General features: G+C 41.8%; 1 protein-coding gene across 5 annotated transcripts in view; it reads left to right on the plus strand.

Moving 5' to 3' along the window:
* The window catches only part of TJP1 (tight junction protein 1), a 131127-nt gene that overhangs the window by 59362 nt on the left and 59384 nt on the right, over nucleotides 1-12381 (plus strand). For all 5 annotated transcript variants that reach the window (XM_030931096.1, XM_030931097.1, XM_030931098.1 and 2 more), the window contains exons 6-8: nucleotides 3142-3245; nucleotides 3810-3978; nucleotides 4294-4441. In XM_030931096.1, coding sequence (XP_030786956.1) covers nucleotides 3142-3245; nucleotides 3810-3978; nucleotides 4294-4441 — 421 coding nt within the window. The remainder of the gene's footprint in view (nucleotides 1-3141; nucleotides 3246-3809; nucleotides 3979-4293; nucleotides 4442-12381) is intronic.

The following is a 12381-nucleotide window of genomic DNA, read 5'->3' on the forward strand; positions in this document are numbered from 1 at the left end:
GTTTCTACTTCATTTCACCACTTACCCCTCAACCCTCTCTGGTCTGGTATCTTTTCCGCTCTGCCCCCAAAAATGTTCACACTAAATCTAGTGGAAGTTTTTCAGTCTCTAGCTTGCTTGCCTTACAGTATCATTTCACATGGTTAATCACTCCTTATTTTAAAAAATAATGTCTTCTTTTGGTAATACTGCATCTCTCCCCCCCCCCCCCCCCCCCACCACCTTTCTGTATCTTTTGCAGGCTCATTCTTCTCACCCTGCCCTTTATAATGTTCTGTCAGTTTCTCTCCTAGAATCTTTTTTTCCACTTAAGGTAATTTTTTTTTCTTTTCCTCAGGTTGAATAACAATTTAGGCAATCTCATCTGCTCCCCTGCTTCCAGTCACTGCTGATGGCAGTACCTCTTTCTCCAGCCCAAATCTGTACACTCTTGTGTTCCAGCTGTTAGGCATATTCACTTAGATGTTCCTGTAGGTCCCTGAAACACAGCACATCTCAAATGAAGCACATCTCCCTCTTAAAATGTTTCTTTGTATGTCTCAGAGTATTCAATTGAACGTGTTCCTATTGATCCAGTTTCTCAGGCCATTCCCAGATGACATGGTAGTTACCCTTGACATCTCTTTTTTTCCCATGCATGATGAATGTTGTCACTCCTAAATACCACTCTTACTCATCCCACTCTTTCTCCACTGCCTCCACCCTTTTTCAGGCCACTGTCATCTCTTACATAGACTTGTTTGGTCTCGTAGGTTGTCTCTTGGATCCCTTTAAGTTGATTCTGCAGATTTCTTCATAGATCCTCTGTGACACTTCTGTCTTACTCTTTTTCCCCTTTCTTCATTAATTCTCAGTCTCTGCTACGGTAGACTTATGACTTCATTAGGTCCACCAGGTTTTTTTCTTCGTAACTTGGGTGCATTTGTTTTGAACTGTTCAGCCATCACTCACCCCATGCATCCCCTCCCACACAAACATACCCTTCAGGTTTAGGTCTTTCTTTTTTTTTTTTTTTTTTTTTTGAGATCTTGCTCTGTCGCCCAGGCTGGAGTGCAGTGGCCGGATCTCAGCTCACTGCAAGCTCCGCCTCCCGGGTTTACGCCATTCTCCTGCCTCAGCCTCCTGAGTAGCTGGGACTACAGGCGCCCACCACCATGCCCAGCTAGTTTTTTGTATTTTTTAGTAGAGATGGGGTTTCACCGTGTTAGCCAGGATGGTCTCGATCTCCTGACCTCGTGATCCGCCCGTCTCGGCCTCCCAAAGTGCTGGGATTACAGGCTTGAGCCACCGCGCCCGGCCAGGTTTAGGTCTTTCTTAGGTAAAGTTTTAACTTTAGTATTTCTTCCTCAGGGAGGCCTTCTCCTTCCCCCAGTAGGCGCAGAATCCTTGTGTTTCTGCTCTCTGAACTCATCGCATTTGGAATTGCCATGCTGACATCCTTTTTTTCACTGACTCCTGCCAGAGTGCAGGAACTATCTCATTTGCTGCTTTCTCCCTAATGCCTGGTACCTAGTTGATATATACCCCAAGAAATATTTAGAATGAACGAACAAACTAATATACAAGGAATATTTTGGGATCATCTGTGTAATGGTCATTTATATGTGTTTAATCTTAAAGAACAGTCTTTTAACCAATACCGTATCCTTCTGTGATGTAATGACCATATGGATGACTGCCTCATTCCTTGCCCAGATCTCCTAAAAGGCTGTTTTCTTTACCCTGATTCTATTTCTGGCTGTGAGTACTCTTTGTATATTTGTCTTAAGTTAAACTGTAACCCTGATGTAAATTTTTTTTTTTTTTTTTTGAGACGGAGTCTCACTCTTGTCTCTCAGGCTTAGAGTGCAGTGGCACAATCTCAGTTCACTGCACCCTCTGCCTCCCAGGTTTAAGCAATTCTCCTCCCTCAGCCTCCCAAGTAGCTGGGATTACAGGTGTGCACCACCATGCCTGGCTAATTTTTTGTATTTTTAATAAAGACAGGGTTTCACCATGCTAGCCAGGCTGGTCTCGAACTCCTGACCTTGTGATCTGCCCACCTTGGCCTCCCAAAGTGCTGGGATTATAGGCATGAGTCACCACGCTCAGCCTACTGTTATGTAATTTTTAGACACTTCAGTAGTAAGTCTGTTAATTTATCCCATGTTAAAACAATTTTCTGTTTTCCATCTTGGTTTTTGGTTTTGTTTTTAATGGAGTAAGACTCTCCTTACAGAACCAGGGGCAGTCCTTTTACTACTGACATTATACTGATGGTTGTAGTCATTGTTCTTATTTTTCTTAAAATATATTTTTCTACAGCTGTTGCAGGAACCTGGGCAGTTCTCTGGACTCTGCTAGTAATTTCCTCAACTTCCAACATTCCTTACCCACAGACAGAATCAGTGTCCTCACTCTTGGATACTTGGTTGGTGGTTTAAAGGAAAGGACTGGCATAATAACTCCTGCCCACATCTGCCTAGCTGGTTGTAAGCCTTTGCACTCATACTTAGTACGTGCTAGTACTCTGAGTATGTCTGTCCAGTGTCATGGGGTGTATAGGATCAGAAATATTTTTGGTCTAGGAGCTGGGAAAAATAGAAATAGTATATGCATGATAATAGTCTTCAATAAAATGGTCAATCTTTTCAAAGTTTTTCGAACCTCAAGCAGTTTACTCTTTAGAATTATCTTTCTAGCCAGGCATAGTGTGACACATGTCTGTTAGTCCCAGGTACTCTGGAGCCTGAGGCAGGAGGGTTGTTTGACCCCAGGATTCGAGTCCAGCCTGGGCAACATAGTGAGACCCTGTCTCTTAAAGAAAATGGTATTCCTTAAGCATTCTGAAGAGCTAGTGTATCAATGCTTGGTCAAAAAGAAATGGTGTCCTCTTGGGGATTTTCTCCTTTTCAGTAACATGGGAACACGGTCTATTAGTCCTTCGTTTGAACCATACACTTTCCCTTTGCTTTCACGGAGACATTGCAGACTTGCTAATTAAAGGGAATGTCTTATTTGCAGGGTGGCCAAGAAAAATGTCTTGTTATTGATTGTACTTGAAAACTCTATGCAGTGGCTATTAGTTTAGTTGTATACTTGTGAAATCTATTTAACTGTCTTAGGATGTGACACTAAAAATACTTACTTAAATTATTTCAGAATATGGTCTTCGATTGGCAAGCCATATATTTGTTAAGGAAATTTCACAAGATAGTTTGGCAGCAAGAGATGGCAATATTCAAGAAGGTGATGTTGTATTGAAGGTATAGTCATATTCTTCCTTTTTAATGAACTGAAATAGAAAACAAGTTCTAGAGTTACTGTGTGGTCTGTGCTGTTGTTTGAAGCAATTTTGCCAAAGAGAATTTAAAAATCAATGTTTGGGGGAGAGGGATGTAAATTCCCTTTATGCATTATTATATGTCGACACTGATACTTTAGGTATCACAGGGTCATCCTGAGATAATTACTCACCAGCCGGTACTACTTCGTAGATAAGATATGTCTGTTCTTACACATTAAAAAATTCTGATAATTGCTTCCAGATATTATTGAAATGCTTATTTGTTTGTTTATAAGTAATAGAAAGTGACAGCCTTTTGAGGAGGAGTTAGGGGATACTACTTTGGGTTTTTCTGACAGCAGCAGTACAGTAAAGATTTTATCATCTCAGGAAGGTGGAATACTTTGATAATTTGGAAAAGTATAAAGAGAATATTTTAGGTCTTACAGCAAGGAGTGGTTTGGATATTTCTGTTTATAACAAACCAAGTTAACATTTGTATTTTATCATTTACTTGAAACCTGTAATTTATTTTCTGTTGCAGATAAATGGTACTGTGACAGAAAATATGTCATTGACGGATGCAAAGACATTGATAGAAAGGTCTAAAGGCAAATTAAAAATGGTTGTTCAAAGAGATGAACGGGCTACGCTGTTGAATGTCCCTGATCTGTCTGACAGCATCCACTCTGCTAATGCCTCTGAGAGAGACGGTGAGTGTGACTCTGTTTGAAGGCCCCCTCTAAGTGACCTATTTTCTTAAAAACACTAGGGAGATTGGACATCTTTGAAAGAAATGATAATTTTTTACCAGCCAAACACCTTCAAAATCTAAAAGTTTTATATGTATTTTTTCCTGTAGACAACTCGCCACTATTGATTTGATCGCTGGCTGATGAAATTAATGCATACATTTTCCATTTTATATATAATTTTACTTACTAGCCTATCTTCGTTATTACTGGAGTACTTTATACTTGACTGTAATTATTTTTGTGGGAAAATAAGTAGCACTCTTTTATTAACAGACATTTCAGAAATTCAGTCACTGGCCTCAGATCATTCTGGTCGATCACACGATAGGCCTCCCCGCCGCAGCCGGTCACGATCTCCTGACCAGCGGTCAGAGCCTTCTGATCATTCCAGACACTCTCCACAGCAGCCAAGCAATGGCAGGTAAGACACCCTATTTTTAAAAAAATACAGGGGTTTTGTTTGCTTGATACCAGTATCTAAAATTGCTTACAAATAAAAGATGGATTTCTTTTGATTATTCAAGATTAGATCTGTTTTCCTCAATTTAGACATTTTTAAAATCTAAAATAACTGCAAACTTCTCCTTAAAGGGTCAGATAGTAAACATATTTCAGTCGTGCAGGCCATACAGTTCTTGTCACTGCTCAACTGCAAAAGCAACCATAGACAGCATGTAATGAATAGACAGACTATGTTCCCATAAAACTGTATTTACAAAAACGGTTGATCCACAGCTGCAGTTTGCCATACTATTGCATTAGAAGATGCTAGCAAGCTTCAGGAATCTACTACTTGGGAAAGTTAACTATTGAAGTCCTTTAATAAACACCTTAACCTGGACTATTTTCTCTTTTAAAAATACACTAGTGTTGGCCGGGTGTGGTGGCTCACACCTGTAATCCCAGCACTTTGGGAGGCCAAGGCAGGCGGATCATTTGAGGCCAGGAGATCGAGACCAGCCTGATCGACATGGTGAAACTCTGTCTCTACTAAAAATGCAAAAACTAGCCAGGCATATTTGCACATGCTTGTAATCCCAGCTACTTGCGAGGCTGAGACACGAGAATAGCTTGAAACTGGGAAGCAGCGGTTGCAGTGAGCCGAGATTGCACCACTGCACTCCAGCCTCAGTGACAGAGGGGAACTCTTTCTCAAAAACAAAACAAAACACTAGTATTTATGCCAGAGGTTCTGGCATAGTGGTAGTATGTGACGTACCTGAGTTTATCTTTCTTTAGAGTCACATGTACACTGAGAATCTGAAGAAAATTATGATCCTTCTCTCCAGACAATTTGCATGTGCATATACACGCAGCAATTGCATACAATTTCTGGAGACTCCCAAGGCTCTATAGGCCACCAGCTGACCCATGGTTAACTGCAGTCCACATGAAGATCACTTGAAACATGAGTCCAGGGCTGAAGAGACAGTTTAGAAGAAAAGGGAACCCTTATATGTTGTTGATGGGAATGTAAATTGATACGGCCATTCTGGAAAACAATATGGAGGTTCCTCAAAAAATTAAAACTAGAACTAGCACATGATCCAGCAGTTCCACTTCTGGGTATGTATCCAAAGGAAATGACATCACTGTCTCAAAGAGATATATGCACTCTCATGTTTGTTGCAGCATTATTCACAATAGCCAAGGTATGGAGTCAACCTAAATGTCCAGCACATGAATTGATAAAGAAAATGTGGTGTATATGTTCACACACACAATGAAATATGATTCAGCCTTATAAAAGAAGGAAATCCTGCCATTTGGAACAACATGGATGAACGTGGAGGTCATTGTGCTGAGTGAAATAAACCAGACACAGAAAGACAAACACTGCATGACCTCACTTACTGTGGAACCTAAACAAGTTGGACTCATAGAAACAGACAGTAGAATGGTGGATACCAGGGATTGGGGTGGGGAGGAATGGGGAGATGTTGATGAAAGGGTACATAGTTTAAGTTATAAGATGAATAAGTTCTGGAGACCTAATTTACGTTGTGGTGGCAAGAGTTAATAATGTATATGAGAGTAGATCTTAAGGTATTCTTTTGACACATTAAGAAAAGTAACTGTGAGGTATGGATATGTTAATTAACTTGGTTGCAGTCATCATTTGAATATGTATATCAAAACATCACTGTTGTACACCTTTAGTAGATATAATGTTTATTTGTCAGACCTCAGTGAAGCTGGAAAGAAAAAGTAAATTTGGTCATCTCTTCTAGATCTGAAGAGATGATTTTGGATTAGAGATGCTGAATTGGGACTTAACTTGCATAGAGGTGTTAGCAGAAGCCATAGAAGTCACTAAAATTGCTAAGAGAAACAATTTGGAAAGAAGTCAGAGAACTGGATAACAGGTAGCACATTCTTTTAGGAAGCTGAAGAGGCAAGGGAGAAGTAAGAGAAGGGAGGCGTACCTAGCCAGGAGAGAGCCTTTTTAAAGTTTGTAAAAAACCATAGTGACACGGTAGTTAAAACTGTATATTCACAAAAGTGTTTCACATTCTACTAAAATGGGAACTAGTAAGAGAAGAGGATAACTTGTAAGAGCTATGAATGTGGTTGCTAACTCATATCCACTGTAGTTTTTATGTATTTGTGAAGCCGATTATTTCTAAATTTCAAACTTAGATTTATAAATTAAAAGAACCCTGGTGTTTATTTTAAGGATATTTTAAGGATATAATGATTTTTTAAAGGAATATTATGGCATGTTACGTGTAAAGTTGGCTTATAACTGATGATGATTTTTAATTGCTGCAATTAATATATTCTAAAAATTTTCCTGGCACAGCATAGATGTTATCAGGAAAAGGATTACTGCCGCAACACAAACACACACAGTGATACAGCACCTTTGATGATTCATGGGAGCAGCTGTAATTTTAACATCCCTTTCTCAGCTAGAAACCGTGCTTAAGTAATTTGGACATGATTTCCCCTTTTAAATAAAGCAATCTTAAAATCTTAAATGTTTGGCCATTAGTTTACATTGTAAACAAATTCTAAATCTTAGAAAATTCTTTCTGATATCTACTTTCTTCATTTAGAGTTCCTTAACACGAATCTGTAACCTTAACTTAAAAGTTGAGGGGTTTTTTTTCCCCCAAAATTACTATTTTTGTATTATATTGTGATGTTTTATTTCTCCTAGGAATCTTAAGTGTTCTCATGTGTAGCACCAGTAATATGGGAACTTTTAAGAATACAAACTTCTGGGGCTTGCTTTCAGTTCATCTGAGACGGAAGCAGGCAATACATTTGACCCTCCAACAACCTGGGGGCTAGGGGGACCAGAACCTCCCTCCTACCCTGACACACAGTCAGAAACCCACCTGTGATTTTTACCCAAAAACTTAACTATTAACAGCCTACTGTTGACTGGAAGCTTACTGATAACATAAACAGTACAAAGTTTGTAGGTTAGATGTATTATATACAGTATTCTTAAAGTAAGCTAAAGAAAAGAAAGTGTTAATAAGAAAACCATAAGGAAGAGAAAATACATTTACTGTTCATTAAGTGGAAGTGGATCATCATAAAGGTCTTCATCCTCGATTTCCTTCACCCTTCATTTCCTTCATCCTTGTTTTCACATTTAGTTGTCTGAGGAATAGGAGGGGTTGGTCTTTCTGTATCATGGTGGCAGAGGTGGAAGAAAATTTGCGTATAAATGGACCCACACAGTTCAATCCCATGTTCTTCAAGGGTCAGCTGTATTTTTTTTTTTTTTTAAGCTCCGGGTATTGTAGCAGGACGAGCCACAGACAGAACTCCTCAGACACCGAGTTAAATAAGGAAGGGGTTTCTTCGGCCGGGGGCATCAGCAAGACTCCTGTCTCAAGAGCCGAGCCCCCCAAGTGAGCAATGCCTGTCCCTTTTAAGGGCTCACAACTCTAAGGGGGTGCATGTGAGGGGGTCGTGATTGATTGAGCAAGCAGGGGGTAGTGACTGGGGGCTGCATGCACCGGTAATTAGATCGGAACAAAACAGGACAGGGATTTTCGCAGTGCATTTCTATACAATGTCTGTGATCTATAGACAACAGAACCGATTAGGTCAGGGGTCAGTCTCTAACTACCAGGCCCGGGGTGCGGTTCCGGGCTGTCTGCCTGTGGATTTCATTTCTGCCTTTTAGTTTTTACTTCTTTCTTTGGAGGCAGAAATTGGGCCTAAGACAATATGAGGGGTGGTCTCCTCCCTTATTCCCCCCTTTTGAGACTCTCACTCATTTTATTAGTGGGAGTTCTCACTTTCATTTTCACTACCCATGTCTTTCTGCAAGATAGATCGATAGTGATTCATATAGTACACTTGTGCTGAAGCATTTTGGTGAACCAAGGTAATGACGAAGCTTTTTATCATTTGAAGAAGTACGGGTAGCAAACAAGGGAGCAGTAGGCAGGTTCCTATTATTATTATAACTCTTATTATAAGAGTTTTAAATCCTCCTAGTGCTGGGAACCATTTTCCAAACATGGCCCCGGGATCAAATCCATGCCACACTTGCACAGGCACATGTGCCAGTTTTGTCATATCTGTAACTATGTCTTCAACTACTTGCCCTTGATCATCTATTTGTAGACAGCAATTAGTAAGGTTAAATTTCCCACAGACTCCTCCTTCAGCTGCTAGCAAGTAGTCGAGAGCCAATCTATTTTGATAGATAGCATTTCTAATCTAAGTTTCTTGCTGGGCCAGAATAGTCAAGGCTCTGCTGGTTTTATTAGTGATTATTTCTAAGACAGCTTATAATCGTATGATTCGGTTGATCATGTAAATGGGGGTCCGGTATCCCCACGAGCCATCTTGTGCCCAAGTAGCAGGCCCATAATATTGTATGATTCTCTCGGGGCCATTCATCATCTTTCCAATTTCCTATAGCTATGCTTCTCTTTTTGCAGGAAGCATAGACAGGGAAACCCAGGAGTTCACTTGTTTTTATGGGCAGTAGGAAGAAAGATAGTTTAATAGTGCCAGTAACACAACTACCTGCCCACTGGTCAGGTAATTTGGCATAAGCTCTGTGCCCACATAACCAGTATAATACAGTGGGGGCTGTCCAGTCCCGGTGGGACTCCGGGTGGGTCCACATGGTGTACAACTTTGGGAATTTGCTAAATGGATTCCTCTCTGTTTGATTTGAACTCCACCAAGTGACTGTTTTTGTGGTACCATTATACAGTTTCTGTCCCAGACAACCGAGTCGTCCTACGGGGTGAGTGAATTCTTTTCCTTCACGAGCTATGCAATGTTGTCCAATAATTGAGGCTTTTAGGACCCAGAAGTTATCGGGCTGATTCTTTTGAGTCAGGAATTCATCAGGAACTGGGTCTGTAGGTACTAATTCTCGGGCTTTCCATGGCCATTGATCTCCCATTACAGTTCCTCCACATACATAACATGAAGTGACACTGAGAGACTGGGCTACATGCTCAGCAAATTTCAAAAACAAATTTCTTGTTTTTCCTGGAATTTCTGGTACTGGTACATTTGGTTCATCATAGAAAGTTTGAAACACTGGCCCAGGAGAGCGTTTGTAAACTTCTCCTCGAACCAAGATATTTACTCAAGGATCCAGTCCGGCCCCATTGATTCCTAAGGTCACACGCTCCCCTTTTTTCCAGTGAGGATCAAGGGGATTGGTTATTACTAGCTCTAAGTGGTTACATTGTCCCTTAGTGCAGGAAGGGCCATTTTTTCCATTCTGAAGGTGGACTAGATCCTTTTCATTTTTTATCCAAGTGGCTCAAATGACACAAGACCAGTATCCACATTCATTTCCACACAGTCCTAATTCATTACAAATGTACTTATTTTCAGTCATATAGCCTTTTTCCCAACTGAAAGAGCCACATCCCCTTCCTAACTTACTGCTGTTAATGATGGCACAGGCATCATATTTCAAGATTATGCGTTTGGGCCCCCTTTTTCTTCTGTTCTGGCTACTACTTTACTTGTATCATTCATGAGTCCCCACCAGTCTTCAGTCCTTAATCTTATTTCAAAAACTGTGGACATGGGAGGCTCAGAGGGGTCATAACACACATCTGGTCGGTCGTTTCCTGGGCTACATACCTCGTCCTGAGTGTCATTATATAAACATGTTCCTTTTAAAGTTCCTAGGCATTCATAGTAACTATAGAACAGAAAGATTGTTTTAACTTGTTGCCCTACCTCGGTAACCTGATGTATACCCTGAGAGCAGTCTTCCATGCAGGGAAAATCGGTGGAAGCTTTTACTATACAAGTCCACGTTATAAGGAAAATGAGTCCCATGATGATTCTCCTCATGCTTCGGCTGTGTGTAGACCAGTCAGCTTCCAGATGTGACTGGAACAGGGCTTGTCGTCCTCCTCAAGGTCACTTTGCAGGGGTTGCCCAGGCTCGGTTTTGCCTCCCAGGTTTCCTCGGCTGCAGGTTTCACATGGCTGTGGTGGATCCAGGCTGGGATTCTTTCTACCTTTACAGCCATGGGGGTGGTCAGGATGACAGTCTGTGGTCCTTTCCATTGTGGCTGCAAAGGGGCTATGTTCCAGTCCTTGATCCACACGCCATCACCTGGAGAGAAAGGGCGAACTGGGGAGAATAAGCTGATGGGAAACTTCTCATTTACCCAAGTTGAGATTGTTTGTGTAATTTTTCCTAAAGCCTGTAGCTGTCGCTGTAATTCAATGTCACCTAACTCTCAGGGAGTGTCTGGAAGCCCCCGTAGTATAGGAGGAGGCCTATGATACAGTATTTCATAAGGGGAGTATCCTGTTTTCTTAGAAGGAATGCATCTAATTTTAAACAATACCATAGGAAGGGCCTGTATCCACTTTAATCCTGTTTCCTGACATACTTTCCCTAAACTATTTTTGACAGTCAGATTCATTTGCTCCACCTTTCCGGAACTCTCAGGTCGGTAGGTGGCATGTAGCTTTCAAGTGATTCCTAATGCCTTTGCTGTCTTCTGTACCAAGTCAGCCATAAACACCGGCCCATTATCTGAGTCGATTTGTAAGGGCAGTCCAAACCTGGGAATAAGATCTCAGAGAAGCACACAGGTTATCTCGTAGGCCTTTTCAGTTCATATTGGATAAGCCTCCACCCACCCAGAGTAAGTACACACAAGAACCAGCAAATACTTGTTACCTCCACGTTTCAGCATTTCTGTGAAATCCACCTGAAGATCCTCCAAAGGAGCCACTCCATAAGCTTGTATGCTGGGTGGAGCAGTAGGGCCTTGCCTTGCATTGTGCTGTCGGCAAGTAACGCACCGTTGTGCTGCTGCTTTGGCAAGAACTGGCAAGTGTGAGACGTAGAAGTACCGGCCTAAGAGTGTTTTGACCTAGATGAATGGTTTTGTGCACCGTCAATACGACTGTGGCTCCCAGCAACTGCGGCACAGCTACCCTCCCATCTAGCAGTCTGATCCGTCCTTCTTTTATTACTTGCCCCCCTTCTGCATGGAAGAAGTCTTTTTCTTCCTTAGAATGGGTACGTACCAGGTCAGGTGTTTGAGGGAGTTAAGGGGGCTACTACCAATGCCCGGTAAGGGGTAGATGCTGCTTTTCCAGCTTCTGAATCAGCTCGAGAGTTTCCTAAGGCCACTGAGGTGGAGGCTCGCTGGTGTCCCCTGCAGTGCGTGACTGCCACCCTCTGAGGTTTCCACACTGCCTCTAATAATTGTAGAATTTCTTGTTGATATTTTATGTTCTTTCCCCCAGAGTTTAACAGACCCTTTTCCTTATATAATGCTCCATGCACTTGGAGGGTTAGAAAGGCATATTGAGAGTCAGTGTAGATGTTTACAGTCTTACCTTCACTGAGTTCTAGAGCCCGAGTTAAATCATTGAGCTCAGCCATCTGGGCTGCAATGCTCTGTGGCAACGGTTTGGCTTCAGTGACAGCATCCAAACTTACCCCCGCATATCCTGCACGTCTTTCTCCTTGTGGATTAACGAAGTTGCTCCCGTCCACATATAACTCCCAGTCTACTGATGCCCATGGCTGGTCCTGAACGTCAGGTCTGCTAGAATATGCTCAGTCCAACACCTCTACACAGATATCGCTCGACCGGGCTCTCTGAACCCGGGAACAGGGTGGCGAGGTTTAGGGAGTTACAGACTTCAGTAGTTATGTGGGGATTTTCACACAGCAAGCTTTGGCACTTGGTTAATCTAGCATTTGTTAGCCAATGATGTCCTTTGGTATTCATCAAAGTGACCACAGCATGGGGGCCCTTTATATTCAGATTTTGCCCAAGGGTTTATCTGCTTCTTGTGCTAACAGGGCTATTGCTGCCAGGACCCTTAGACATGGTGGCCAGCCTTTGGAAACCCCATCTAGTTGTTTTGAGAGACAGGC

Source organism: Rhinopithecus roxellana, chromosome 5 (genome assembly GCF_007565055.1).
Source record: "Rhinopithecus roxellana isolate Shanxi Qingling chromosome 5, ASM756505v1, whole genome shotgun sequence".
Classification (NCBI taxonomy): domain Eukaryota; kingdom Metazoa; phylum Chordata; class Mammalia; order Primates; family Cercopithecidae; genus Rhinopithecus; species Rhinopithecus roxellana.